Here is a 26,819-nt window from a genome sequence, read left to right as displayed (position 1 = left end):
GTATAAACCTGTTTAACTATTGCTGTATAAACCTGTTTGACTATTGCTGTATAAAACTGTTTGACTATTGCTGTTTCAGGAAATTCCAGCAGGAAGAACTGCCTTCTCACCACCACAGAACACCACAAGGGTTGACCTGGTCCCCCAGCGTCCTGCTCCCTGGTAGGAATTTGAGGTCTGGCCCTGTTTCCCTTTTATCTCAGGACAGCCCAAACACCCCAGGGGCCGGTAAGTTGGGTAGGCTATGCTGATACTTTTCACCCCTCCTCCATAAAGAGTGGGGAAACTAGGAAGGAAAAGATTCAGGATTTTTGCTTATTGAATAACTAACTCTCTTCAAGAAAAGAGCAGTTTTTCCAACATTTCCAAGAGCTTAAATTGCATTCTTATCTTGATCTGCAGCTCTGACAACTGGGGATATGCCCATCTCTGGACCCTGCCTTACAGAAGAGCAGTGGTTCATTAAATCTACTAGATATCAAGGCTTCTTACCTCCCCTGGCTTCTGCTCCACACCCATTAATCCCAAACCCAGGAGAAATTAGCTTTCCTGGAAATTAAGGGTGAAAGAGCTAGGCTACAAATGATCTTTTTCTCTCAGCATTTTCTCCTATTTCTCTTTGATAATTAGATGGGCCATCAGACAAGCAGCCCACAGAAGGGACCTGATGCATTTCTTGCTAAAGGCCCCATTCTCCTGAATGTCACCATCTCCACCCTGGATGACACCCCACTTTTAATCTGTTCCCGAGATCTGTTTTCTCTAGGCTTCACAGTTTGGATTCTCAGCTGGCCTTTCAGCCTGGAGAACACTGACTGGGGACAACTGACCGGGGACAACTGGGACACCTCCTCAATGCCCTGCTGCCATCCCCCACACCTCACGCCTCACCTCCTGGCATGGAACCCCAAATCTCTATGACCCTTGTCAGCTTGAAGCAGTTAAAGAGGAGATGGACGCCGCTTTTCCCACATATATCTGGAGGCAATGGTTTGAGGGGGGAACAAGATGAGGGGACCCCGCTACTCTGAAGATCTTTGGAGAAAATCTTCAACATTTCCTTAAGTGAAGGACACTGTCCCATATTTTCTTTTTTTTTCTTAAATGAATTTAAGTCTCAACTGTTTAAGGGGAAAACTGATGGGGGTTGAAGTCCCTTTAAGATTCCTTTCTAATTGCCCAACCCATGACTGACCTTGATTCACAAATCTTGGCCCAGCCCCCACCCTCAGCTCAGCTTCCCCCAGCCCTCACCTGATCTGAGCTAACTGAAAAGCCCGCCAGAACTTGGAACAGCCCACAATCTCTTGGGTATAAAAGAGGTGAGCCGGAACTCCCTCTTTGCAGGAGCCCTCCCAGCCAACACACGGTATCCCTCCAGCCATGTAGGGGTTCCTGCCCGCCCAGCAGCCACCTCTGGCCCTGGCGTCTAACTGAACTTTACTTCCAAATTACTACAATAAACCTTTTTATTTATCAATCTAGGTTTTCGGGCCTGTAAATTCATTTTACAGGGGACACTGTGCCTCATGGGATTATCTATGCACCGAGAAATGGGGTTCTCCCTTTCCTTTCCCTCATTATACATAGTTCTATCAATTCTTTCTTTGGATGCAGATATCTTTCTTTAGTTAATATGTCCTTTATAGTTAATTTGGGTATTTATAATAGTCAAAATAAGTTTATTTGTTCAGTCGTTCTTTAAAAAATATGCTGTTGCTATAACTAATGGTTCTCAAACTTTTGTTTTTTAGAATCCCTTTATACTGTTAAAAATTAAGGATCTGTCCAAAGAGTTTTTATTTATATGGGTTTTGTTTATAGATATTTACCATGTTAGAAATTTAAAAAAAATAAATAAATTTGAATTTGTGGACCCTTTTGAAAGGATTTCAGACACACTCAAGATTGCCTGGACCACACTTTGAAAACCACTGCTCTGGTTCTGCTTATTTTACTCTTCATTATTTCATGCAAATTTCAATTTCCATTTCCATCTACTTTCAATGAATATAGGAATATGCAATTTGAATTACACTAACATTCAGTGGAAGTGACAAGTAATCAGAATAAGATGGGTAGTTTAGGTTTGTATTCTTGTTATTTTGGTTTTTGGGTAGTCAGAGTTCTTTGCTTTTGTCTTTTGTTTTTTATACATACTCAAAATGTCAAGTCATAAAAGCAATTATTTTATGCCTTATTTCATGGTGGTTAACAAAAAAGACTCTCCTCTTGAAAATAAAAGTCAAACGATCTATGGCCTAATAGAAACCATTTCAACTACTCATAATATGCTGAATTAATATTTCTCATCACAAAAACCCAAAGAATGCATATGGGGTACAAGCACTGCTCCACTGCACAGTAGGACCTATTTAAACAGGAACATGAATTCTTAGTATAGACCTTATCAAGAGAATTAGGAAACTAAGGCAAAGTTTGCTGCTTGCTATTTATAAAGAACCACTTTCTCCCCACCGTCCAAGAATCCCTGCAAAATAAACCATGATTCAGTTGTTTATTTAAATTACATATTTATAGAATTCTCGAGTACCTAACAGAAAAACAATGACAAGTCATTTATTTTTGGGAATCATTTAACATGAGATATTACAAATGACATTTGTATCAATGCAAATTCACATTTGCCGTCATACGGATGGCAAAGGATAAAAGCCAGAAGTGTACCCCTATATTCAATTGGACACAGTTGTGTCCTGTACAGTAAAAGTCTTTTACAGAATAGTCATCTCGGAACAATAGAAAACCACTCTCCATTCAGTGTCTCTATCCTGCAAGATAGGTTGCCATAGCATCTGCACCTGTTTTTTCCAACTCCTCTTTAATGTGGCTGGTGGTTACCAACCCCACCCTCCCGCACTGCTTTGTCATACCTGCTTTGTTGACCACTAGAGTCTGCATCTCCTTGTCCATAACCATAGTTCCCATAGTTATATCCAGTATAAACATATCTGCCATCGCCACTATGGTCTTGATCATCACCCTAGTTACTATGGGGAAACTAGATAGTAGATGGATAGAGGACAAGTCTTGAACTCATTTTCATGAAGTTAAATCTGGCTTCAGACATTTCTTAACGGTGTGACCCTAGGCAAGCCATTTAATCTGGTTTACATCAGTTTCTTCATATGTAAAATAAGCTGGAGAAGGAAATACAAAACACTCCATTATCTTTGCCAAGAAAATCCCAAACGGAGTCACTAAGAGTATCCTTGATCCTAGTTTAGCACACTGGAGTAGTTTTGCCCATTTCCTTCTTCAGCTCTTTACAGATCAGGAAACTGAGGCAAACAGGGTTAAGTGACTTGCCTAGTCACACAGCTAGTATGTCTGGTCATAATAGTTATTAAATCCTGGTTCCAGCTTTGACTCTGACCTTGGGCCACGACCCTTAGTCCCATCTCCCCTACCACCACCCCTGCCACCTGCAACATCTCTCCCTCCTGCTATTGCCGTTGCTGCCTGTTTACATCTCTGGGCTGGGCAACTTCGATTTCACACTTCCCAGAAACAAGCTGATGATATCTACTTCTAATCATTCTTTCTGGTTCTTCATCTGTATATGTGATGAAACAAGATCCTCTTCTTTCATTTCCTTTTGGGTCGATAAGGAGTTCACTATTCTCCATCCCTCCGAATGCTCCAGAGTATTCTTGGATTTGTTCTTCAGATATATCCGAGTTCACTCCACCAACAAATGCTTTTTTCGGAGGGCTCCTTTCGCTTTAGCCCGTTTGAGGTCTATCAACTTGTCATCCAGCTTGGGCTCTTTAAGTTCCAGGACCTTATCACTGGAAGCATCTTTGAAAAGCACAAATGCAAAACCACTCGAGTTTCCCTGAGAGGGGATCCATTTTAAATGCGCTGACTGCAAGGACCGCTCCAAAACCAAACAGGTATCCGATGAGATCTTTCTGGCTCCCACCCCAGCTTAAACTCCAACAAACGTTTTGCCGCCGTCCTGCCGGCTCCCGCTCGCGCGGATTTGGGAGCTCTGGGGCAGCTCCTCCAAGTTGTCGATCCCGTGCGAGGAGGCTGGGGACAGGTGGCCCGGAGAGGGAGTCCCGACGCGTTGCTTAGAGCCCGATCCTTTAAAGTCCGATTCAGATGTAGCCTTCTCACGAGCTTTCTCTGATCTCTCCAGTCACAATGACTTCTCCCCTTCCATAGAGCATTTTGTTTTATACCTCTATGACGCATTTACCTGCTATTATTGCGTTTTATACTTACCTGCGCCTTTCTTAAAGACCGAAAACTCCATGAGAAAATTTGGTTCTCTCCCAGTATAAAGCACAGTCCTTTGAACACAGTAGACCATGTAGCTCCTGGACTCAAGAAGCTCCAGGGTTTCCCCACTGCCTCTAGGAAAAAACACTGTAAGTCTAATTGACTTTTAAAGCCCTTTCTAGTTTGGCTCCAACCTCCCATTTCAAGCTAATTTAATTTTCCTTCCCTTCACATTTTGTACTTCAGACAAAGAGACTTTTGTAGCTCCTCACCCAGTAGTCTCTACGTCTCTTCTCCTTTTAGGCGGCTTGCCCAAGATCACATAGCTAGCAAGAGTCTGAGATTTCAATTTGAACTAAGACCCTGCTGACTCCAGAGCCTGGGCTCTACCCACTGGGCTCCCTAGTTACCCCTCAGCCTCCATTTCTGTGCATAGACTGTTTCTCACATCCCCCCTTTTAGAATCCCTAGCTCCTTCAAAGTTCTGCTGAAGTTGTAGCTCCTACAGGAGGTCTTTCCCAGTTATTTAGTGGTCTTCCTCGACCCCGCTCACTCGGTCTTCAGTTGGTAATATTTTGCGTTTTGTACCAGTCAGACTTTGTATGAGTCTCATACCAGCTCAGGGGTATGAGATCCAGGTAACTTGACCTCTCTCAGGGCTCCAGACCTTTCCTTAAGACTGTAAGTTATGAGATTGCCGATTGCATTTATTGGTAGAGGAATTCCCTCACCCAGCACTCTGTACACGAATGAAATCACAGGTCTATTTTTTTTAATTGTATTTACTAATATGTATATGTTGTTGAATGTAAGTTCCTTGAGGGCACTTATTTCATTCTTTGCATCCCCTTGTGCCTAGCAAAGTACCTACATGTAGGGACTTAATGCTTGGTTGTAATTTGCTGATTTGAATAAGTGTGTTCATTGAACTGAATCATTTCTCTTTTATTATAGCTCAAAACTTTGAATTCTATCAAATAAAATTTCATTTAAGTTGACCAATCTTTTTAAATGTAAATTCCCTAAGAGGAAATTCACATATTAAAGGGAATGGGGCTTGCAGAATTCATACCTCTGTACAAAGATTCCAGAAAGGAAATGCAAAGGACTAGCCTGACTTGGTCTTCTTGAGACATTTCCCTCAATGCCATCAATGTTTATGAGGGGGTGGGTCAAGGAGATGGAATCTGGGAATTGTTTTCTCAAGAGACAGGAAGGTCAGGAGACCCTGTGGATGCTTATGGGGACAAGCAGTTCTCCCTCATTCCATCCACCTAGACACACGCCCAGACACACACCCAGACACACACCCACATAGAGACACACACCCCCCCACACACACTCTCACACATACACACACATACACACCCACCTCCTCTATCCCAGTTGCCCTGACAGCAGTTTACATTATGAGGTGGCTCTGGTTACAGGTAAGGCTGAACAGGGTTTTTTCATGGAGGAGGGGACAGTGTGGTGGAAAAAGTAGTGACTTCTCTTCTCTCTCCTGTCCCTTCCCCTCCTTTTCCTTTCCCTTCCTTTTCCCTACCCTCTTTTCCTTCCTCTCCCTTCCCTCTCCCTTCCCTTTCCCTTTCTTTTCCCTTCTTTCTTCTCTATTCCCTATCCATCTCTTTCTCCTCTCTCCTCGCTTCTTCCCCCACTTCCTCTCTTCCCCTTCTCCCTTCTCCTTTCCCCTCAACATATCTCTTTTCCTTACCATTCTCTCCTATCTCCTTTCCTTCTCCAAATTCCAACACCATGGCCAGCGCTTATCATTGGGAAGCCAGGCGCAGACAGATGGCTTTGGACAGGAGGAGACACTACCAGCTTCAACAGGTAGGTGAGGGGGAAGCCTGGACCCTCTGAGGATTGCTCTGTTTTAATCTGCTCCCCAAGTTGTTGTTTTTAAATATCCCAAAAGCCAGTCGGGAGCTGAGTCTGGGACTTGGAAGAAATTTTAATATGAGGAGGGGAAAAGTTCACATACTTGGGAGTGGCTGGGGAAGGAGCCCCTAGCAATTGCTTCTCAGCAATGGATTTCTACATTGGGGATGGGGGGGGGGGGAGAGAAAAAGCCTCTTGGGAGAATGGTCCCTTGCATGCTATAGATGCTTAATGAATGTTTGCTGAATTGCATTGGGATTTCCTCTTGGCTTTTCCTGTCCTTGGCGATCTTTGTTGACTCAGCTGGTTGTGATGTGAGCCAGATCTTAGCTTAGGAACTATGGGAAGTTAAGTTCTAGGCCTCTGAGTTTTTAAATTCTGCTCACTGCAGAAAGTCATTTGTATTACTGGCTCATCCCTTCTCACTCCTCCCAATTCAAACCTACCCTTCCCCACCCCATCCTCCCCACCCACAACCCTGGAAGGGTGCCATTAGCTGGGGCTGGGGGAGGTTGCTTGGTCGCCCAATCACCACCAGCACAGCCCTGGCTAGGAAAGTGAGGGACTGGATGCTGAAGCGAAGTCTCTGGAACATCTCAGGAATTGAAGAACAAAAAGATAGAAAATGACCTGGAGGAACAAAGATATTGCATGGGTCTTGAACCCTATCAACGGTACCGCTCTCCAAGCCCTGACGCTGATTACCTGTATGGCAACCTAAGTCCAGAGACCTCTCACCGGAACACCAGCGCCTTCCTCACCGGAGAGAATCCAGATGACTTGAGAGGCTGTTTCATGTTTCCTGAACGCCATACTATGGGCCACTGCATGTGTCAGTGCCAGTGTCACTTCCAAGGTCAGGGCCAACATCAGAGCAGAAACCACGACCACGACGACGACCAGGAGGAGGACCAAGATGATGTGCAAGAAGTGGTCCACAGCAAGAGCCGAGACCGGAACCGGGACCCATGTCAGAGCAAGAGCCAGGAGCGGGAGCGGGGCCTGGGCAAGGGCCAGCGCCAGAGTAAGAGCCAGGTCCGGGACCGGGAACAGAGTAAGAGCCAACGTCAGAGCAAAGAACAAAGAGAGACTGGACATCACACTGGTCACCATCATCACAAAATTCATTCCGTGGGTCATCAGCAAGCCGCCGCCGCCGCCGCCGCTGCTGCTGCTGCTGCAGCCCATCAACCCCAAGAATTCAAACACAGTAAGTGAGCTGTTCCCGGAGTTTGGGGGGGTGGGGATGTGGAATTGGGCTGAGCAGAGAGAGGGGATCACCCCATAGGGAACACCAAGTTACTCAGCCCCCTCTCCCAGACAAGCCCAACCTAAGTCTGGCTGTATCCTTGTAGGATCTGAAAGATGAAAACCATGGGCTCCCAGCCTATCTGCTGCTCATCAAGCATTTCTCAAGCACCTACTGGGTAGATAGGGAGCTCCTTGAGAGCCTTATATCCCTCCCACTTAGGGACCAATAGCCTACCCATCACTTACATGTCTATTTACTGATTGCAAAGAGATGCAATAGATACAGTTCTTGTCCTTGAGAAATCTCCATTCTTTTGGGGAGGGGGAAACAACATGTAGATGGAGAAATATACAAATAAGGCACCCTGGGAAAAGAGGCCCTGAGTTTAAGGAGAGAGAAGGAATACAGAGAGCTGGGAAGATGTTTAGATGGCAGACCATCAAAAGTATATTAGGACTGAAAGCAGTTTAGAGTGGGAGCTAAGAGTTCTTTGAGGATTTTCTAGGAAATTCACTCCCAGAAGTGGAAACTCAGACTCTCTTGTTCTGCCCTTTCAGCCTCCACATCCAATCAAGTATCAGAACTCTTTTTACCTCTGTAATCATTCTCATTTGTCCCCTCCTTTGTGTTCCTGCTGATTCTAGACCCAGATTATAGCAGGAGCTTCTAAAATGATCTCCCAGCTTCCAGTTTCTCTTCTATCCATCCTATAAACTGCTGTTAAAATCTTCGTGATCCCATTTTATTACTACTGTACCCAAATTCACTGGTAGGTGTCCTATTTGCCTTCTAAACAAAGTACAAACTCTCAGGCTGGAATTCAAAGCCACATTACCTGGCACCTTCTTAACTGGCTAGCCTTAGTTCACACTACCTCCCTTCACTTTGCTATCCCCCTCTTCCTTTCTGCCCAGTTATATCTTTCCTATCTCCATCCATATCTTTGTGTTCCCTAAGAACATTCCGTAAGCCTGGAAAACCTTTCTGTTGAAATATACTGAACCTTTAAATGCCAACTCTTCTTAGAAGCTTTTCCTGAATCCGTTGACTTACTAGAACTTTCACACTTGGTGATTCTATAATTTCATCTATATAAATACTGCTTCAAATACTCTCTTTGCACAAGCTCTTCCCCTGAGGCTGGAATGCACTCACTCTTCACCTCTGCCTCTTAAAAAATCATTTCCTTCAAAACTCGAGTCATCCCCTGCAGGAGACTTTTCCTATTCTCCTCCCCCCCCTTATTAGTACCCTCTCCCCCACAATCACTTGGTACAATTTTGTATATATTTTAATTTATGTATACAAGTTTGTTTTCCTCATAACATCCCCAGTAGAGTATTGTTAGCTACTTGGAAGCACAGGTTGTTTCTATTTAGTCTATATTTTCCCTTCATCCAGCCCAGAATCTATTTTCTCTTCATCCAGCCTAGAATTTGACACATAGTAGGTGCTTAAGGAGTGCTTGTTGAATGAAAATAAGGATTGTAGTTCTTCTAAACTTTAGTTTCTGATATCATGAATTACTAAAACAGTTGTCAGCAGATGGTCAACTTTTGCAAAGAGCCTATTCCAAAATAATATTAATTAGCTGTTGTTAATAATAATGATCATTTGGGTGTCAAATACCCCCCCTAAAAGCTTGTGAATTCTAGGAGGGCAAGTGGACTGTGTTTTAATTAACTTAACTCTCTTAGTTCCTTGCATACAGTACTATGGGATTTATGAGTAAAAAGAATCTTAAAGGTCAGACCACACTCTTACAGCTAGCAACGTAGCAATCATACAGGATTGAATGAATGAATGGATCTATTTATCAATAACTTCTGTTTTCTATTCCATTTCAACCCCACCATCAGGTGCCCCAGATTCTACTCTTCGCCATTCCAAACGTGGAAAAAGATACACGGTAAGAACGAAACAAAGAATGAGTGTGAGTGAATTGTGAGGAGTGTTGGATTTGGAGTGCAAAGACTTGCTCTACTCCCTATGACCCGTGTGACCCCTGGGTAGATCACCCGACCTGACAGCTAGCCAGTTGCCCCATCTGTAAACAAAGGGGACATTAGACCTAGATGCCCAACCCCTGAGAGCCCTTCCACCTGAATCTATGATGCTAGGAAAGCATGAAGTTGTAAGGGGAGAGGAAAGGGCTAGCCATCCCCACTCTTCCCAACACAATCCCCATCCTGGAGTACAGGGCTCCGTCACTTTGCTGTGGCAAGGGAAGGGTGGTGGGGGGGGTTGGTATAGTTCTCTGTAAGGGGCTTCAATCACTAAGGGATTCCTAAGTGCGTTTTATGTGTGAGATACCCTAGTAGTGGGCACTAGGAATGTACGGAGAAAAGAGACAATCCAAGTCCTCAGGAGGCTTGTAGTTTCAGAACTGCAGAAGAGCTATGAAAGAAAGATTAAGGATGATAAAAGGGAGGTAGACACTAGGTTGCCTGTGAACCATAAGATAAAGTGTTAAGAAGCTCAAAGGAGAAAGACACCAAAGATTGGGCCTTTGAGAAAGATGTCATGGAGATGAAAATAAATAAGCATGAAGGGAAAGGGGGAGGAAAGGAAAGAGGAGGAAAAGGGACAAGGAAAGAGAGGGAAGAGAGAAGAGAGGAGAAAAAAGAGAAGAGGGAGGGAGAAAGGAAGAAAAGAAAGAAAAGAAGGATGGATGGATAAAAAAGAAAAAGTAAAGGAGGGAAGAAAGGAAGGAAAGAAAAAAGGAGGAAGGAAAAGAAAAAAGCAAAAAGGAAATAAAGGGAGGAGAAAGGGAGAGAGGGAAGAAAAAAGGGAAAGAGAAGGGAGGAAGTAGATGAGAGAAGAATTGGGAAAGGAGGTAGATATGAAAGGAGAAGGAAGGAGAAGGAAAGCAGGGAGAAGAGGAATAAGTGAAGGGAAAGAAGACAATAGGAAAAAGGAGGAGGAAGGGGGGACAGAGAGGAAAGAGGGAAGGATGGAGGAGGAGAGAGGGAGGAAGGAAGAAAAGAAGGGAGAGAAGGGAGAAAGGAAAGGGAGAGAGGGGAGAAGGGAGGAAGGGAAAAAAGGAAGAAGGGAGGAAGGGAAAAAAGTTAGAAGGGAGGAAGGGAAAAAGGGAAGAAGGGAGAAAGGGAGGGAGGGGGAAGAAAGGAGGGAAGGAGGGAAAGGGAAGAAGGGAGGGAGAAGGGAAAGGGAAAGAGGGAGGGGAAAGGGAAGGAGGGAGGGGAAAGGGAAGGAGGGAGGGAGAAGGGGAAGGGAAGGAGAGGGGAAGAAGGGGGAGGGGAGAAGAAAAGGGAAGGAGAGGGGAAGAGGGGGGAGGGGAGAAAAAAAGGGGGAAGGAGGGGAGAAAGGGAAAGGGAGGAGGAGGGAGGAGGAAAAGGGAGAGGGAGGGGGAAAGAAGGGGGAAGAAGGTAAAGGAAGAAAGAAGAAAGGAGAAGGGAGGGAGAGAGGGAAGAAAGGAGGGAGGGAAGCAGGGAAGAGGAAAGGAGAGATGAAAGGAGAAAGGAAAAGGGAAAATGGAAAAAGCAAAGAAAAAGGAAAAGGAAAGGAAAGGAAAGTTAGGAAAAGGAAAGGAAGGGGAAGGAAAGTTAGGAAAAAGGGAAGAAAAAGAAAAATGGGAAATATATAAAAAAAGCTAATTTGGGCAAAAAAATGACTAGTTCAGTTTTAGGCCCATTTGAAATGATAGCAGGACATCCGGGTGGAAATGTCCAACTGTTAGTTGAAGATGCAGGACTGGAACTCAGCAGAAGCAGCAAGAACCCGAGATTTTGGGAGTCATTCAGGGATTGTGTTAACCATATGAGGTAAAAAATGTGGAGGGTAGGACTAAGGCTTTTAAAAAAGGCCCCTTCCAGCTGTGATCCAGAGAGATTGCCATGGGAGGAGGGTTGAGACTCTTCTCCAAGACCCCACCACTCTACATGTATATGTACCCATGAACCTGTCCCATTTCATCCCCAACAGATTGCCTTTACTTACTCTAAGCCACCCTGACAATAGGTAGTGGAGCTGGATTTAACTTTGTCTTCTGATTCTAATTACCTAATTACATCCTGCCCCTAGGGTTAGTCCCTGAGCCAGGTTGGGGCCAGAACCACATGGGTTTAATTTAAATTTGTAGGTGGAGATTACAACAAAAGGTGGGGACTAATTGCCTTCAGCTGGGGAATTGGAAGAATTCAAGGGAAGGGTGCCAGGTTTTGAGGAATGATCAAATGTGTTGAATATGGCAGAAAGAACAAGGCCTGACGAAATGCCCCGCATCTATAAAAACGTGTAATTATCATGACCAATCTTGGCTCTGAAGAAAAATCCACCCCATGTCACCCTCATTTTGAAAAATGTGGAATACCACAGCGTTAATACTAAGTTGGTGTGATAATCAGATTTGCTGAATTGCTTTTTTTCCCTCCACTTTTTAAATTCTCTATTATAAAAGCCGGCTTTCTGGGTGAGAGAGAAGGGAAAGAGTGACATAAAAAACAAGCTATTAAATATATATGTGTATTATATATATATATGTATATATATATAATTAGTGCCTGACTTGAAGGCAGTGTGGTAAGGAAAGGGGGAGGCAGTGAGTAGACAATTCCTTCTTTCTTTTACTCCAAATTCTAGACAGGGGATGTATTGCAGCCAGCTACAAAGAAGGCTCAAGACAAGTGACAGTTGGGCAAATTGGTGGGTGAGATAAAAGGAACATAGTGGAAAGGGGGAAACAATCAAGACCTGGGTGCAAAAGAATGGGATAATTAATAACTTAAGATACTAAACAAAAAAAAAAATGAAAAAAAATAGGAATAAGAAAAACCAGGTGTTTTATAATTATTATCTCACTTGAACAACCTCAGCACACTCCAGGATTATTTTTTCTTCAGTGTTTGCCATTTCCTTCTCCGGCTTATCTTACAGATAAGGAAACTGAGGCAAACACAGGATTTAGTGACTTGCCCAGGATCACACAACTAGAAATTGTCTGAAGCTGGATTTGAACTCAGGCCTCCTTCCTGACTCCAAGCCCAGTGATCTATCCACTGCACCACCAGTCCCAACCCTAGGAGGGAAGTGCTGCTATTATTATTGAGGGAACAGAGATTAACCTTGTGATCAGGTGCTATTATTTAATCCATTTTACAGATGAGGAAATTGAGGAATATAGGTTACAAACTTGCCCAGGATCACAGGGGCTAATCACTAATATCTTAAGCAGAATTCAAACTCGAATTTTCCTGACTCCAAGTCAAACTCTAACTAGCCCCTTCAATCGAGCTCAGTAAGTGCCTAACTTTTGCTTGCCTGCTCCATTCCTTCCCTCTCCCCTCCCTCAGGCTATGGAGTATGTCCAGCAGTGGTAGTGGAGAGAGAGAGGATCCAGCCTCACTGTTGTTCATCAGGAGATCAATCAGTAATCAAAGTTGACATCTAAAACTTTCCCTTAACAAATCTTTCCCCCAACACTGAGGATAATGGCATGCATCAATAAAAAAAGGAAATTGTTCTTGAAATGACAAAAAAAGACTCTTGCTGGATGTGCATGGAACATTGGGAAGGACAACTAGAAGGAAGTTTGGAATGCTGCTCCTTCCTGTCCAGCAAACAAAACCAACCAGGATAATTAGGCTTCTGGGAGCTCTACCTGGTGGTCCTCAAACCATCTCTGAATTTGCTACCCCCAGAACACATCTATGGTCTCACCCTAACTCCTTAACCTTGACATGGCACTCTAGAGTTTACAAAACGTTTTTCCTACAAAGATCCTGGGCAGGTTGTTGGACTGGGCCAGCAGATGATTTGTCGGTTGGGGGTTTTGAGGCATGCATTGGGCTAGGGAGGAGAGGGGAGAGGCATTGCACTGGCATATTTTCCTTTCCAATGTTAAAAGGCACTAGGGGGTGAAGGGCAAGGGCCTAAGTGTGTACTTTTGCAGGTCAGGGGCACTGCTTTGGGTCAGATAAGCCGGCTAGGCCTGGAGGGAGGGGGAAGGGGGGCTTAGGGAATCTTTCCCCCAGCCTGAGGTGTGTCAATGCCCTCTCCCCCCTTGCCAAGAAAGCAACACAAACAGCCTTGACTTACAGGCTAGTCTTAGGGGTTTATTTTAGGCTTAGTTCTGGCTTCACAACAAAAAGGAGGAAAGGATAAGGATAAATCCCCCTTTCCCTACTCCCCCAGCCTCCCCCTGACGTCATAATATCAAAAAGTCTCTGGAAAAGCTTGAAGCCCTGACATAAGGCAGGGACCAACTCAGACATTCCTGAGAAGAGAGATTGTCTTCAATAGCTCCTTGTGTCCTGCCTCATGATCTGGCAAATCCATTTTGAAGAAAAAGAAAAAAAATATCAAAATCATGACGTCCTTTCTCTCCTTGGCAGATTCAGGTAAGAAGTCAGGGCTAGTTAGTGGCAGTAAAACTCCCTTCTCCACCACTGAAGTTTAGTCTCTCAGACAAAGGAGATCACAGACTTGCTTGCTTGTTGGGACCTGGGAGGCCTCCCTTTTCTATTTTGAAAGTGGCTTCGCTATTGGTTCAAAAGCTGTGGAGGCTACACCTTCCCTCTTATTTTGTGGAGCCCTTGTCCCTGAGCCTTCACTACTGACTCTCATCACCTACTTCCGAGGGAGTGAATATGGCTATTTTCACAAAGCAGGGGAGGAGTGTTAGCTGAAGTAGAGAGAACTCATAGTGACCGGGCAGTTAGGAACCAGTGGCCTGTGTAAACTCCATGCGCTCTGCCCCCCCAGAGTTACAGCCGCCTGGGTACAGGGTAACCGGTCAGCTCTCCTCCTCTGATGGCAGAGTACAAACTACTAGGGGAAAGACAGATTCTGGCTGTATTCTCTTTAAAATCCTCTCACATGATTCAGGGCTCAGGGGTTTCTAGCACATGCTCCAAGGACACAGGACAAGGGTTAACAGAAAACTCAGAGGGTCTCAAATGAGGCAATCCAGCAGATACAGGCCCAGGATATAACACAACACATGACTATTTTTTGCTTTAACTTTTCCCAAGATCCATTATTAAGACTTGTTAATAGGCACATGATTCCACCACAAAGAAAAGAGGCTCCCTAACACTCCATAGTCTAAGGTGTAGCAGACCCCAAAGCCCTTCCTCACACTTAGCAGGAAGGTACAAATTGAAAGTACACATTCTAAAAAAAGTCACATTAAACCACAACTATCTCCACATTCAACTAAGACCCTAACTATCATATCTTCATCTCAGTGCAAAATTTTGGTTAAATGTTGGGGAATATGTGGGGGAGCAGGATAAGGAGGTGCCACAGGACAGAGACCCTATACTGGAGAAAACCCTAGACCAGCCTTTTCTCTCAGGTACCATTTGGTCTGGAGAGAGGCCCCTCAGACAGACAGGTCAGGATCCCTGTTAGCAGCTCCCAGCACTGCCACAGTCTCCTTTTCACAGGCAATCCCGGGGTTGGGGAAGGGAGAACTAAGCTGGGTTTCTTCATTCGTGGCCCAAAATAATAATTAATGGAATACAGTCCTTTGGCATATGAAGGCAATAGGAGGAGGGCAGGAGACCAGGGAGCTATAGACAGCAGGCACCATCATGGTGGGTGAGGCACCAGTGAGTGAGGGAGCGAGGTATTCCCCCGACAATCCACGTAGTCGTAGCTCTGGAAAGCCAGTTGTTCCGTATGGCTCAGGTAGGAGCAGGTCAGGGTGCCCCTAGAGAGGAATAAGACTATTATGTCATGTTGGCAGGAAGTCTTTTACCTCCAAGAGGAGCCTGGCCTGTTATTTTGGGCTTCTGAGGCCACCTCCACCTAACTTGTGCTCTCCTTGCCATTCAGGGGACCCTGCCAACCAACCCCGGGGCTCTCAAGAGAACCTTGGGACAGCAACAACTCAATCTCCCCCATTCTAGCTTTCAATAAACCACTGGGCATCAAAGAAGACAACACTTGCTGTATGTATCTTTAAGAGCAAAACTAAGGCCTAGAAAGGTAGCTGGGGTCTTCTAATCCAGAGGGTACCACAAGGCACCCTTCCTACCATGCACTTCCCTGCCAGAGAGCTTTCTACCCGAAAGGCAGGGTTAAGGAGGCTAGGAGGGGGAGGGGAGGAGCAGAGGGGAAGACCAAGCAGAGTCCTGCCCCACAGGTACTCACCTTATGTGCTGAAGTACATTGTGGACTTTGATGTCCAACCAGGTACAGATGTTGCTGAGAGATTGAGACACACACAGCCACAGCCACAGCCACAGCCACACACACACACACACATACACACACACACACACACACACACACACACAGAGTCCTGGTTATTGTTTATAGTGACAAGGGTGTCGTAAGGAGAGGAAACAGATGTCCCTAGCCTCTCACATCTCCAGACTGTTTCTTCTTCGCATCATGTGCTATATTATATATACATATATATATGCCAGCAAGCATATGAGCGAGGGCTCTGGGAGGCAGGGACATCTGCTCCCATCGATCCCATGCCCAGCTCCCAGAAGGAAACTGACTGACTTTGTAAACACCAAGCCCCCCTGCCCCAGGCCTTGCTACCAGGTACCTCCAAAGATTGCACAACACCTACACAAGCATTCCTCCCCAAGGACAAGCTGCCTGAGCTGCTTCTGGCTGTTGTCCTTCATGCTCAAAGAGGACCAAATGACATCACAATTTTGGAAGTCAAGGGTGTCCAACTGTGGCTGGTCAGACCAAAATGAGCCCAAAAGACTCTGCCACAGGTTGGGCATGCAACACATTCATGAACAAAAAACATTTAATAGGCTCTTCTAAAGCACCCAGAATTAAACAAAATTTGGGTTATGTTTTTAATAACCACTTGAAACCTTATTCCAATTGGAAATCGCTACTTAGCATACTTCCTAATGATTAACTCATTTTGCTGAATAAGGGGGGAAAGTTTTCTTGGCAATACTCACTATGTGTTTTCAACAGCTATCTTGCTGGTTACCGAATAGATTATCTGCCAATAAAACATGTAGAGTCAGCCGTAGCTATCATACTCCACCTTTCCCCAAGAGATACTTGGTGGGCAGAGTTAGCCAACTTGAGGGATGCCAGTAGTGGATGAGAGTCACCTGTTCACTGCTCAAAGGGCCAATGTGCAAAAGGATGCTTTCTTCCATCTGCCCCACAACAAGCAATAAGTGCAGGACCTCGATGTTGAGCTGGGTTACAGTGATGGGATAGTAGTAGTTGTTGGTAATGTTAAGGACATTCTAAAAAGAAAATAAAAGAGAGTGTGTATATGAGAGACAGAGAGAGAGAGATGAGGTCAACCAACCATTCTCTAAGGCTGGCTGGAACCAGATTCTATTTGAATGCCAACGATCAAATAACCCGACAGTCTGACATCCTTAAATGTTGCAGAGGACCCTATAGTGAGGCATCCATAAGAAACTCTTAAATCACTAAACAACCTAAAGATCAGGGCTGCTTTCTCTAAAAGGCAAAACTGTTCCACGACCCACCTTCAGTGATCTTGTCCTCTCAGCCTCTGGGATTCAAGATGCCAGGCCTTCCCTGATTACAATCCAGAGCATGCTCTTTCCTCTCCTCTGATACCAATCTGGGCTCTGTCTTTTCATCAAATTCCCAATCCTCCCCTAAAGGGCCTTGCCAATCACAGGATTAGGGTCAGTGATTTGACCAGCCCCAAGTTGCCCCAGTATGACAGTACTGAACAGCAGGCTGGAAAAAAATCAGTTCAGACACTGTAGCTCTTCCAGTGCGAGCGAGAGGGTACCCAGACGGAACCTACCGTCACATTGAGGAGGATGGCGTGGTCAGTAAAGGCCACTGCTGAAGAACTCAGCCCAGCTGGCTGTACCAGGATGGTTCGAGGGAATAGAAAGAAGATGATAAGGGATGATATCAGCAAGCAGGTGAACACAGCCAGAGAAACATAGAGCTTCCTGTGAAAAAGCAAGGAAGTAGGTCCATGAGAAAGGGGGACTTTCCAGCTTGAGGATTACTGCTGAGCTCAGTTCCATTACAACTAGGTGTTTTCCCGGTCAAACAGGCACACATTAGGTCCCCCAACAGTGTCGGGCAGTATGCTAAACACTAGGGTTAGATACAAATAGAAAAGAGAAAATCTCTGATAAGACTAAGGCTTCTCATGCTTCAGTTAGAGAGTCTGGGAAAGTATGACCCCAAAATGCTGATGTCCGAGATATCATCTCCCATCTATCAGATTGGCTAAAATGATAGAAAGGAAAAATGATAAATATTGGAGGGGATATGGAAAAATTGGGACACTAATACACTCTTGGAGGAACTGTGAACTGATCCAACCATTTTGAAGGACAGTCTGAAATTATGATCAAAGAGTTATAAAGCTGTATATACTCTTGAACCCAGCAATACCACTGTTAGATCTATTTCCCAAGATTGGGAAGAAAGGGAAAAGAACTTACATATTCTAAACTATTAATAGCAGCTCTCTTTGTAGTGGCAAAAAGCTAAAAATTATGAGGATGCCTATCAATTGGGCAATGATTAAACAGTTATAGTATATGATTGGTGGAATATTATTGTGCTATAAGAAATGAACTGGTTGGATTTAGAAAAACGGGGAAGGAAATAATGAAGACTGAAATGAGTAGAAGAGAATTGTTGTATTTAACATGTATAAGATTGCCTGCCAGGCACAAGGGGTGGAGGGAGGGAAGGGAAAAGTTGGAACAGAAGTGAATGCAAGGGATAATATAAAAAATTATCCATGCAGATGAACTGTCAAAAAAAAGTTATAATAATAAACAAAGAAGAGAATTGTTGTATGCAATAACAGCAATGTTGTTCAAAGAATAAGTGTGAATGACTAAGTATTTTGAGTGTTATAAATAAATCACCTGCAAAGAATCTATGAAGGAAGAGGCTAATTCACCTTTAGAGAAAATATTAACCAATAGATATATAGAATAGTTTTATATAAATATGAATATAAGTAGATGTACATATATATGTTATTACATTAAAAATAAACTGAGAAATGAAGATTTATGGTTTCATAGTGAATTCTCTTTTTGTGTTGTTATACTGTACATGTAAATGGTGTTTGTTTTTTTGGTCTTTGTATCTGAATTTGAAAAGAAAAAATTCTGATGTCATTTTTTTCCTACCACCTACCAAGGAAAGAGAAGAGGAAAGAAAGAAAAGAAAGAATAACCCTTGTATCATATAAACATAGTCAAACGTCCAAAAATGTCTCATTCTGCAAATTAGTTTATCATCTCTTGTGTCACCTAGAAAGCCTTTAAAGGTTTGTGATGAATGATTACCAGTCTAAGCAAGTTCTCCAATCTGCAGACTAGTTATATAATATTCACATTTGTATTATGACAAGCCCAATATTTCTGTTCTTGACATGGGTAATTTAAAGTAATTCATTAAAAAAAATATTGCCTCACTGCCATCCCATAAAAAGTCCTGGTCTGCCCCAAAGTGTCTGGTGCACGAACAAGAGTTAGAAAGGACCTCTGCGGTTCTGAAGCAGCCCAGGTACCAACACTACTTGGGACAACTGGCCAGGACAGCAACGGGATGAATTTCAAGTTGTCCACAATGAGCAGCATCACATGGCAAGGCTTAAGGATTGCTTTCAAAGTTCTAAAGGGCGACCACAAGAAATATGAGTATCTGCTTTCCATCTCCACGGGCAACAAGACAATCAAATTTCAATTACCATAGAAAGGTTAGTAATTATAGATGGTAATAATTTCCTGACAGGATGGAAGTAGCCAGACATCTCCCTTGAGGGGAAGTCTTTGATAAGAGAGTATAGATCTTTCCTGTTCTCATTCAATTGTGTACAACTCTTTGTGACCCCATTGGGGATTTTCTTGACAGACACTGGAGTTCGATTTGCCATTTCCTTCTCCAGCTCACTTTACAGATAGGAAAACTGAGGCAAACAGGGTGAAGTGATTTGCCCAGGGGTCACACAGCTCATTAAGTACCTGAGACTTGGGGCAGCTGGGTGGCACAGTGGATAGAGTGCTGAGCCAGGAAAATCAGGAGGATCTGAATTTAAATCCAGCCTCAAACACTTTAAGGCTGACTAGCTTGTGTGACTGTGGGCAAGTCACTTACTACCGATGGCCCCCCCACACACACAAAAAAGTGTCTGAGATCACACCTTCACTCAGGTCTTCTTTCTGATAGGAGCCGCTGGGGATCCATCCACTGCACCATCCCGCTGCCCTATGCTATCTTTACTGAACTTACTAAAAGTAGGGCCTGGATTAAGAAAAACTTCAAAGGGTGTGACCTGTTTTTAAAGGGGTCACCTTCAATATCTGGAATTTTCTAAGTGTCAATGCTTGGGGCTGGAAAAAGACAGCAGAGCACTGGAGATAGTGGCCCAATGTGAGAGCAGCAGGGTCCGAGGCAGGAAGCCACGTTAGTGTCATAGCCCTGGCTCACAAAGCCTTCAATGGCTCCCCATGGTCCACCCTTAATCTGGCAGCTAAAAGGCACGGGGGCAGTCGGCCAAAAATCAATGGCTAAGCGTCCACTATGTGTCAGGTGCTGTGATAAGTGCTGTGTGGAGTGCTGAAGTTGGGAGTGAGGAAGACCTGAGTTCGAGTTCAGCCTGAGACACCTATTAGTGGTGAAACCAACGCTCTGTGCCTTCATCTCTTAAAAAAAGACAATAGCCCCAGGATGGCTGTGAGGATCAAGTGCAAGAAGATGAGGAAAGTGCTAGGTAAGCTACCGATGCCCTCCTTAACTGTCGCTGTTAACAACCAGGGCAGATAAAGACCTAGCTTCCGGGACACTGGCTGGCTGACCCTGGGAAAGCCATTCCGGTTCTCAGTGTATCAGGCCAGCTCCCAGACTGTCAGTGGCACTAGTAGCTAGAGATCCCCACACCCAAGAAATGCCGTGTCTGGGCCCCATCCCCATCCCACTATGGAAACAAGCATCTGGCATTCACGGATCTCTCATTTTATTCCTTTTTATTCCTTCCACCTCACCTCATCCTGCTAAGCAGACCCGCCCATTTTTCCACACTGGTGCCTCTGCTGACCTCACATTCCCCATAACAATCCAAGCTTTCTTTCTCCATCTTTTTTGGAAGCTTAACTCCTCCTTCAAGAATCAATTCACTATAAGAAATGATGAGCAGGCAAATGTTATCAAACTGTGCATACCCTTTGACCCAGCAGTAATGCTACTGGGCTTATATCCCAAAGAGATCTTAAAAAAGAGAAAGGAACCCATATGTGCAAGAATGTTTGTAACAGCCCTCTTTGTAGTGGCCAAAGAATGGAAACTGAGTGGATGCCCATCGATTGGAGAATGGCTGAATAAATTGTGGTATATGAATATTAGGAAATATTATTGTTATGTAAGAAATGACCAATAGGATGATTTCAGAAAGGCCTGGAGAGACTTACATGAACTGATGCTGAGTGAAATGAGCAGGACCAGGAGATCATTATATATTTCAACAACAATACTATATGATGATCAATTCTGATGGACGAGGCCTCTCCAACAATGAGATAAACCAAATCAGTTCCAATAGAGCAGTGATGATTTGAACCAACTACACCCAGCAAAATAACTCTAGGAGATGAGTATGAACCACTACATAGAATTTCCAATCCCTCTATTTTTGTCCACCTGCATTTTGGATTTCCTTCACAGGCTAATTTACACTATTTCAAAGTCCGATTCTTTATGTACAGCAAAACAACTGTTTGGACATGTATACATATATTGTATTTAATTTATACTTTAACATATTTAACATGTATTGGTCAACCTGCCATCTGGGGGGGGAGGGGAAAAATTAGAACAAAAGGTTTGGCAATTGTTAATGTTGTAAAATTACCCATACATATACCTGGTAAATAAAAACTATTAAAATATTAAAAAAAAAAAGAAATGATGAGCAGGGTGATTTTAGAAAAACATGGAAAGATTTGCAGGAAATAAAAGTAAAATAAGCAGAACCAAGAGAACGTATTGTATATATTAATAGCAATATTATCTGAAGAATAACTGTGAGCAACTAAGTTATTATTAGTATTCTGAGTATATATTCAAATCAATTATGAAGGACCTATAATGAAAGATGCTATCCATCTTCAGAGAAAGAACTCTGAAATATGAATAGTATACTTTTACATATATATATATATATATATATATATATATATATATATATATATCATGTATGTTTTAAATAGTGGTTTTTTCTAGTGCAGGATGGGGAGGAAAGAAAAAAGACTCTGGAATTTAAAATGACTACCTCCCTCCAAAATTAAATGAAAATTTAAAAAAGTTCAAATGTCAATTCTTTCCAGAAGGGATTCATCTGGAAAGAGTATTTCTCTTCTCTAAACTTTTGTCACACCTTCTTTGTATATGTAATTCACTAATATAATATTTTATTTAAAATATATCTTCCCCCATTAAGAGTCTGGAAGATAGAAACTATATTTAATTCATTTCCTATACTAACTCAGCACCCAGCCCAGAGCCTTGCAACACAGCAGTATCTTTGTAAAAGTTTGAAGAATGAATAATAGGGGGCCTCTTACGTTCTCCTGGGTTTTAGCCTCTGGTCTCCATATGGAATAAGTGCCACCAGCTGCTTTTCCAGCTCTGCAGAGACAAAAAAAAATAATAATTTATACATAACAGATTTGTAGTTTCACATGTAATCATCATTTTTATTATACTGTTTTATGGAAATGGTTGTTTTATTCCATAATTAAAAATTAAATTTTTAAAAAAGAAAAAAGTAGTGGGAAAGGGTTTTGGGAAATAACTAATTCTAACCCTCACATCCCAGCACCTCAGAAAACCTCCACAATTATAAAATAGAATTGCAGTTTCATATATAATCTTTTTTATTATACTATTTTGTGGAAATGATTGTTTTATTCCATAAATTAAAAATTAATTTTTTTAAAAAAAGTAGTGGGAATGGATCTTGGAAAATAACTAATTCTAATCCTCACAGTCCAATTCCTCAGAAAACCTCAATTTCACATAACAAGAAGGTAGTTTTTGTAGACAATTCTAATTTTGACCTACAGCACAATCTGGCTACAGGGAATCCCTGAAAGTCAGCAACAAGAAGTATCTAATCTGCCAAAATAAGATTTTTCAATAAATTATACTGTGAAAAGATCCCTTTTTAGTCACAGGATGATAGATATGGAGTACGAAGGAACTGTAACATTGGGAATGGACAAAAAATTTCTCTCTCGTTCAACCTGACAAGTATTCTAATGTTCCATTCTCCTCACTCTCTCTTACAAGATGATGACTGTCTTCAAGTTTACTAGAAAGACCAAACCATCTATTCAAAGACTCTTAATTTTCTTTGTGTCATGGCCTCCCTTGGCAGTCTTGATATGGACCTATGGAATTCTCAGAACAAAGTCCCCCTCCCCCCAATTAATTAAAGCTTTTTATTTTTCAAAATATATTCATGGACAATTCTGCAACATTAGCCCTTGCAAATCCTTGTGTTTCAGTTTTCCCCCCTTCTCCCATTCCCTCCCCTGGCAAGTATATGTTGAACATGGTAGAAATATATGTTAAATTCAAAATATGCATGCATATTTATACAATCATCTTGCTATACAAGAAAAAATCAAACCAGAAAACAAAAGATGAAGAAAACAAAGTGCAAGCAAATATCAACAAAATGAGTGAGAATGCTACGTTGTGAACCACACTCAGTTCTCACAGTCCTCTTTCTGGGTGTAGGTGGTTCTTTTGATGACAAGATCATTGGAACTGATCTGAATCACCTCAAGAACAAAGTTTTTAAATGCATATAAAATAAGATTACAAAGGAAATCAATTATACTGAAATATTTTTATTAAACGATTAGGAATGAAAAAATTCATGGTTTGCTTGAACTCAGATTTATTACAAAGTTCCTCAGTTTCTCTACATAATAAAATAAAAACTGTCCACCTGTTTTTTTCCCTCCTTTCCTCCAAATTCAGAGGATAAGGTTGTTCACATCCATTGCAAAATTAAAGGCTCAATCTGTGCCCTAGATCCTATTCCTCCTTCTGTCAGGAGGTCCACCTCCTTTTTGTCTTCAGGTCTTTCCTCTCCTGGCTCTTAGCTGTTGAACCGGAATTATTCCATGTCTCTCTCGTTTGTGTATAAGCTGTATCCTCCTAGTGCTAGGTGGCACAATGGGTAGAGCTCTGGGTCTGGAACCAGGAAGACTCATTTTTCTGTATTCAAACCCAGACATTTACTAGCTGGGGGTGACCCTGAGTAAGTCACTTAACTTTGCCTCAGTTTCCTCATCTGTTAAATGAACTGGAGAAAAAATGCCAAGCCACTCCCATACCTCTGGTCAAGAAAATTCCAAGTAAGGACAGCTAGGTGGCGCAGTGGACAAAGCACCAACCCTGAAGTCAGGAGGATCCAAGTTCAAATCTGGCCTCATCACTTAAGGAGTCCTAGCTGTGTGACCGGCAAGTCACTCAACCCCAATTACCTCAGCAACAACAACAAAAAAGCAAAGAAAAAAGAAAACTCCAAGGATCCCCAAAAAATTGGACATAACTGAACAACAGGGAATCATTCATTTTTCATACTCCCACATCTCAAACAGTATTCAGCACATAGGAGATACATAACAAATGTTTGTAAAACTAAATTGAATTAGACACCCTCCCCCAGGTTTTTGTAAGAGGAAGGAGACCAACTTGAAAAAATCTTATACTCTAAACTGGTATTGCTTAGAACAGGGGTTCTCAAACTACGGCCCACTGGCCAGATGCAGCCCGCCGGTTCTGGCAAATGGGCTGAGGGGCGGAGACAGTGTGAGTCCGGCCCTCCCACAGTCTGAGGGACAGTGAAGCGGCCCCCTGTTTAAGAAGTTTGAGGACCCTTGGCTTAGATAAGAAGCAAATAAAAGTCTAAAAATAGAATAAAGAGGTGGAGGCCTTCAACCAGGCTCTCTTTAAGAGCGGATTGGGATGTACCCCAGTATATACTCATGCTTTGGTATAAACAACAGAGTCATGGTAGAATTCACTCTTTTTGACCCCAAACCAGCTCCTTTTCCAAACTTTCCCATTTCTATCACAGACCCCACCGTCCTTGTCGCGAGCCATCTCCCATTCTTCACTCTCCCTCACTCCACACTTGCCCTTAATTGTCAGGCCTCCTGGATTCTGTCTCCATATCTCGAATTCAGCCCCTTTTCTCTGCTCATGTGGCTTATCATGTTCGTTCCTACCTCGTCACCTCTTCTGGCCTGGACTATGGCACAAGCCCACTCCTTGGCCCCTTGCCTCTCCAAACCCCTCAGAATTCAACATAAATTCATGTTTGCTACGACCTCACTGCCCACTACTTCTGAAAATCATGGCGTGTGTATGTCTGTATGTGCTCAAATTCATTCATAAATCTCCCCTTCATATACTCTTCACTCAAATACAACTCGCTTTCTTGCCATCCTCCACTCCAAACCCACCTCCTGCCTCTGCTGACCCCCCTCCCCCAGTGGAATTCATTCCCTCCTCTTACTTTCTGCCTCACAGAATCCTTTTTCCTTCAAAGTTCATTGACGGGGAGAGCAAGGTGGTTAGCAATAATTATGTCAGCAATTGTTGATTGATAGAAATCAGGAACCACCCGGTGCCCTAGGTAAATATATTTTAACCAATGAATGCATTATCCATTCAGAACGGTGACCATAAAACCACCCAGGGGACTTTCCCCAGTGCTTTCCAAGTAACAGCAAGAACCATCCTTCGTTCATGGCAACAGCGTTCTCCTAAGTACTCCCTCGCGCCCCCGGGCTTAGGTAGCGGAAGGCTCAGAGATGGCTCGTAACACGCCCGGTGCCAGGTCAGTGCCCGCCTGCTCCCCGAGGCCTTTCCCCACTCCCTAAGGCGCTAGTGCCCGCTACAAACATCCCGCCCATTTTGTTACGTACATGCGGACTATTTCTTTCTTTTCTTTGTTTCTAGCACAGCGCTTGCCAATACAGGCCAGGCAAGTCAAATGACAAGGAAATGCGTTTGATATTTTTTTTCCTCCTATCTGTACGAACACACTCTAAAGAGAAATAATTTCAAGTAGATATCGATATTACTTTGACATAAGTCAATGCCGCAGGGTCCTCGGAGTTATTGTTAAATCTCCGTCATTTTAGTGCTTAAATCTTCACCGATTTACTCCGGAGCAAAAGCACGCTCTCAAAGCACGCTTCCTCCCACACCTCAAGGGACCCGGCCTCTAAAGACTGACCCCTCCCTCCGGGCCGGGCGTAGGCGCGGGCTCCGGACTCACCACTTGGGATCTCCCCGGTGCCGCGGCAGGTGGGGCAGGTCACAAAGCTCGCGCAGGCCGCGGCCGCACAGGGCGCACAGGGCAGGACGGACCTGCTGCCGTAGATGCTGGAATAGCCGGAGGCTTCACTGCCGACAGCTGCGTCCCGGGACAGGAGGCACTTGCCCTCGCCCTCCTGAGACAACCTGGATGCCGTCTCCCCCATGCTGAGGGAGGTTTTCACTTGTGGGGAAAAATCACCGAAGTTGTATAAGTTTTTGCCCTTGAAGGTTACCGGCTTTTTGCTTATTCTCCTGAAAATAACGTGGCTTCCCGCCACAGCCCCCGCTACTCTGCTAGCATCCCACGCAACTGAAACTTCCCTGTTTAACTCCCACCCTTTCGTTTTAAAGTTTCATCGAGGCTTTTTGGTTTTGCAAATGAAACTTCTGGATGTGCTGCACCCTTCCCAAAAGGGCTTTTTCTCGTAAAAAGAAGAAGGAAGCCAAGCCCCCCACCCGGGCGGCCCGAAGGCGGGGGCAGCGTGGTGCACCTGTCGTCCTCCCCGCCTGGTCTGACCTTTTCCTTCCGGCCTGGCTCAAAAGAGGGCCACAGAAAGGCCCCCGCTCTCGGGGCCGCGTCTCCTATCAACCCCCCCTCATGGCTCCGACTTCTTTCGTTTTCGGAAGATGAAGAAAGGAGCAGCTCTCTCGGCAGAAGGGGACCGATCGTGGCCATGCCTACAGTTAATGGCTTGGGTTGGGTTTCCTAAGAAGGAATTCGGGCGCGGGCGTGGGGGGCTCTGAGAACTACTCTGGATCTTTCGGGATAGAGTCCATGGGAGAAGCCAGTGGGGGTTGTTTAAAAGACACAAAGCTCGGGTGGACCGCACGCCCAAAGTGAATGCTCTACTACCTTGGGGAAGCTTAAGACGCCACAAACTTGAGAAAGCAGGCGGAGGCCTAAGCAGGGCGCTGGGACGGAAGATCGGCTCCCGGGATCCCTGCGGGGGGCGGGAGGCGCAGGTATTCGGGGCCTGTGACCTGGCCCTCCTCCCCGAGCCCGGGCTAGCCCAAGGCGGATGGGAGTCGGGGGTGGGGGAGGTAGAGGGGACGAGTGGGCGGAGTTTCTGGCCCAGGCCTGTAGCGCGTGAGCCCGGAGGCCGCGGTTCCGGGACATGCC

General features: G+C 44.0%; 2 protein-coding genes and 1 pseudogene across 26 annotated transcripts; 1 reads left to right on the top strand and 2 right to left on the bottom strand.

Annotated features, from left to right (window-relative positions):
- Positions 1-1,085: 1,085 nt before the first annotated feature.
- LOC141540815 (heterogeneous nuclear ribonucleoprotein D-like pseudogene) lies at positions 1,086-4,672 on the bottom strand (annotated as a pseudogene).
- Positions 4,283-15,281, top strand: CCDC200 (coiled-coil domain containing 200). 25 transcript variants are annotated; one of them, XR_012481234.1, is made up of 6 exons: positions 4,283-4,397; positions 6,012-6,081; positions 6,730-7,339; positions 9,241-9,290; positions 13,532-13,737; positions 15,179-15,281. XR_012481234.1 is itself a non-coding variant. In XM_074261700.1 (5 exons), exons 2-5 carry the CDS (start codon positions 6,043-6,045, stop codon positions 15,260-15,262), a joined length of 783 nt encoding a protein of 260 aa, XP_074117801.1. In that variant the 5' UTR covers positions 4,283-4,397; positions 6,012-6,042; the 3' UTR covers positions 15,263-15,281. The 25 variants fall into 25 exon arrangements, 13 of the variants coding, with proteins under 13 accessions (XP_074117801.1, XP_074117810.1, XP_074117807.1 ...); XR_012481242.1 differs by lacking the exons at positions 13,532-13,737; positions 15,179-15,281 and adding exons at positions 8,026-8,150; positions 12,691-12,878; XR_012481241.1 differs by lacking the exons at positions 13,532-13,737; positions 15,179-15,281 and adding exons at positions 11,022-11,163; positions 11,481-11,746.
- TMEM106A (transmembrane protein 106A) lies at positions 13,432-26,819 on the bottom strand. The gene is made up of 8 exons (XM_074261712.1): positions 26,553-26,819; positions 25,659-25,880; positions 21,919-21,982; positions 17,124-17,277; positions 16,441-16,581; positions 16,282-16,325; positions 15,497-15,550; positions 13,432-15,053 (listed from the first exon to the last, which is right to left on the bottom strand). Exons 2-8 carry the CDS (start codon positions 25,861-25,863, stop codon positions 14,933-14,935), a joined length of 783 nt encoding a protein of 260 aa, XP_074117813.1. The 5' UTR covers positions 25,864-25,880; positions 26,553-26,819; the 3' UTR covers positions 13,432-14,932.

The sequence above is a fragment of the Sminthopsis crassicaudata genome, chromosome 4 (genome assembly GCF_048593235.1).
Source record: "Sminthopsis crassicaudata isolate SCR6 chromosome 4, ASM4859323v1, whole genome shotgun sequence".
NCBI classification, from domain to species: domain Eukaryota; kingdom Metazoa; phylum Chordata; class Mammalia; order Dasyuromorphia; family Dasyuridae; genus Sminthopsis; species Sminthopsis crassicaudata.
This window is presented reverse-complemented; position numbering and strand designations above follow the sequence as displayed.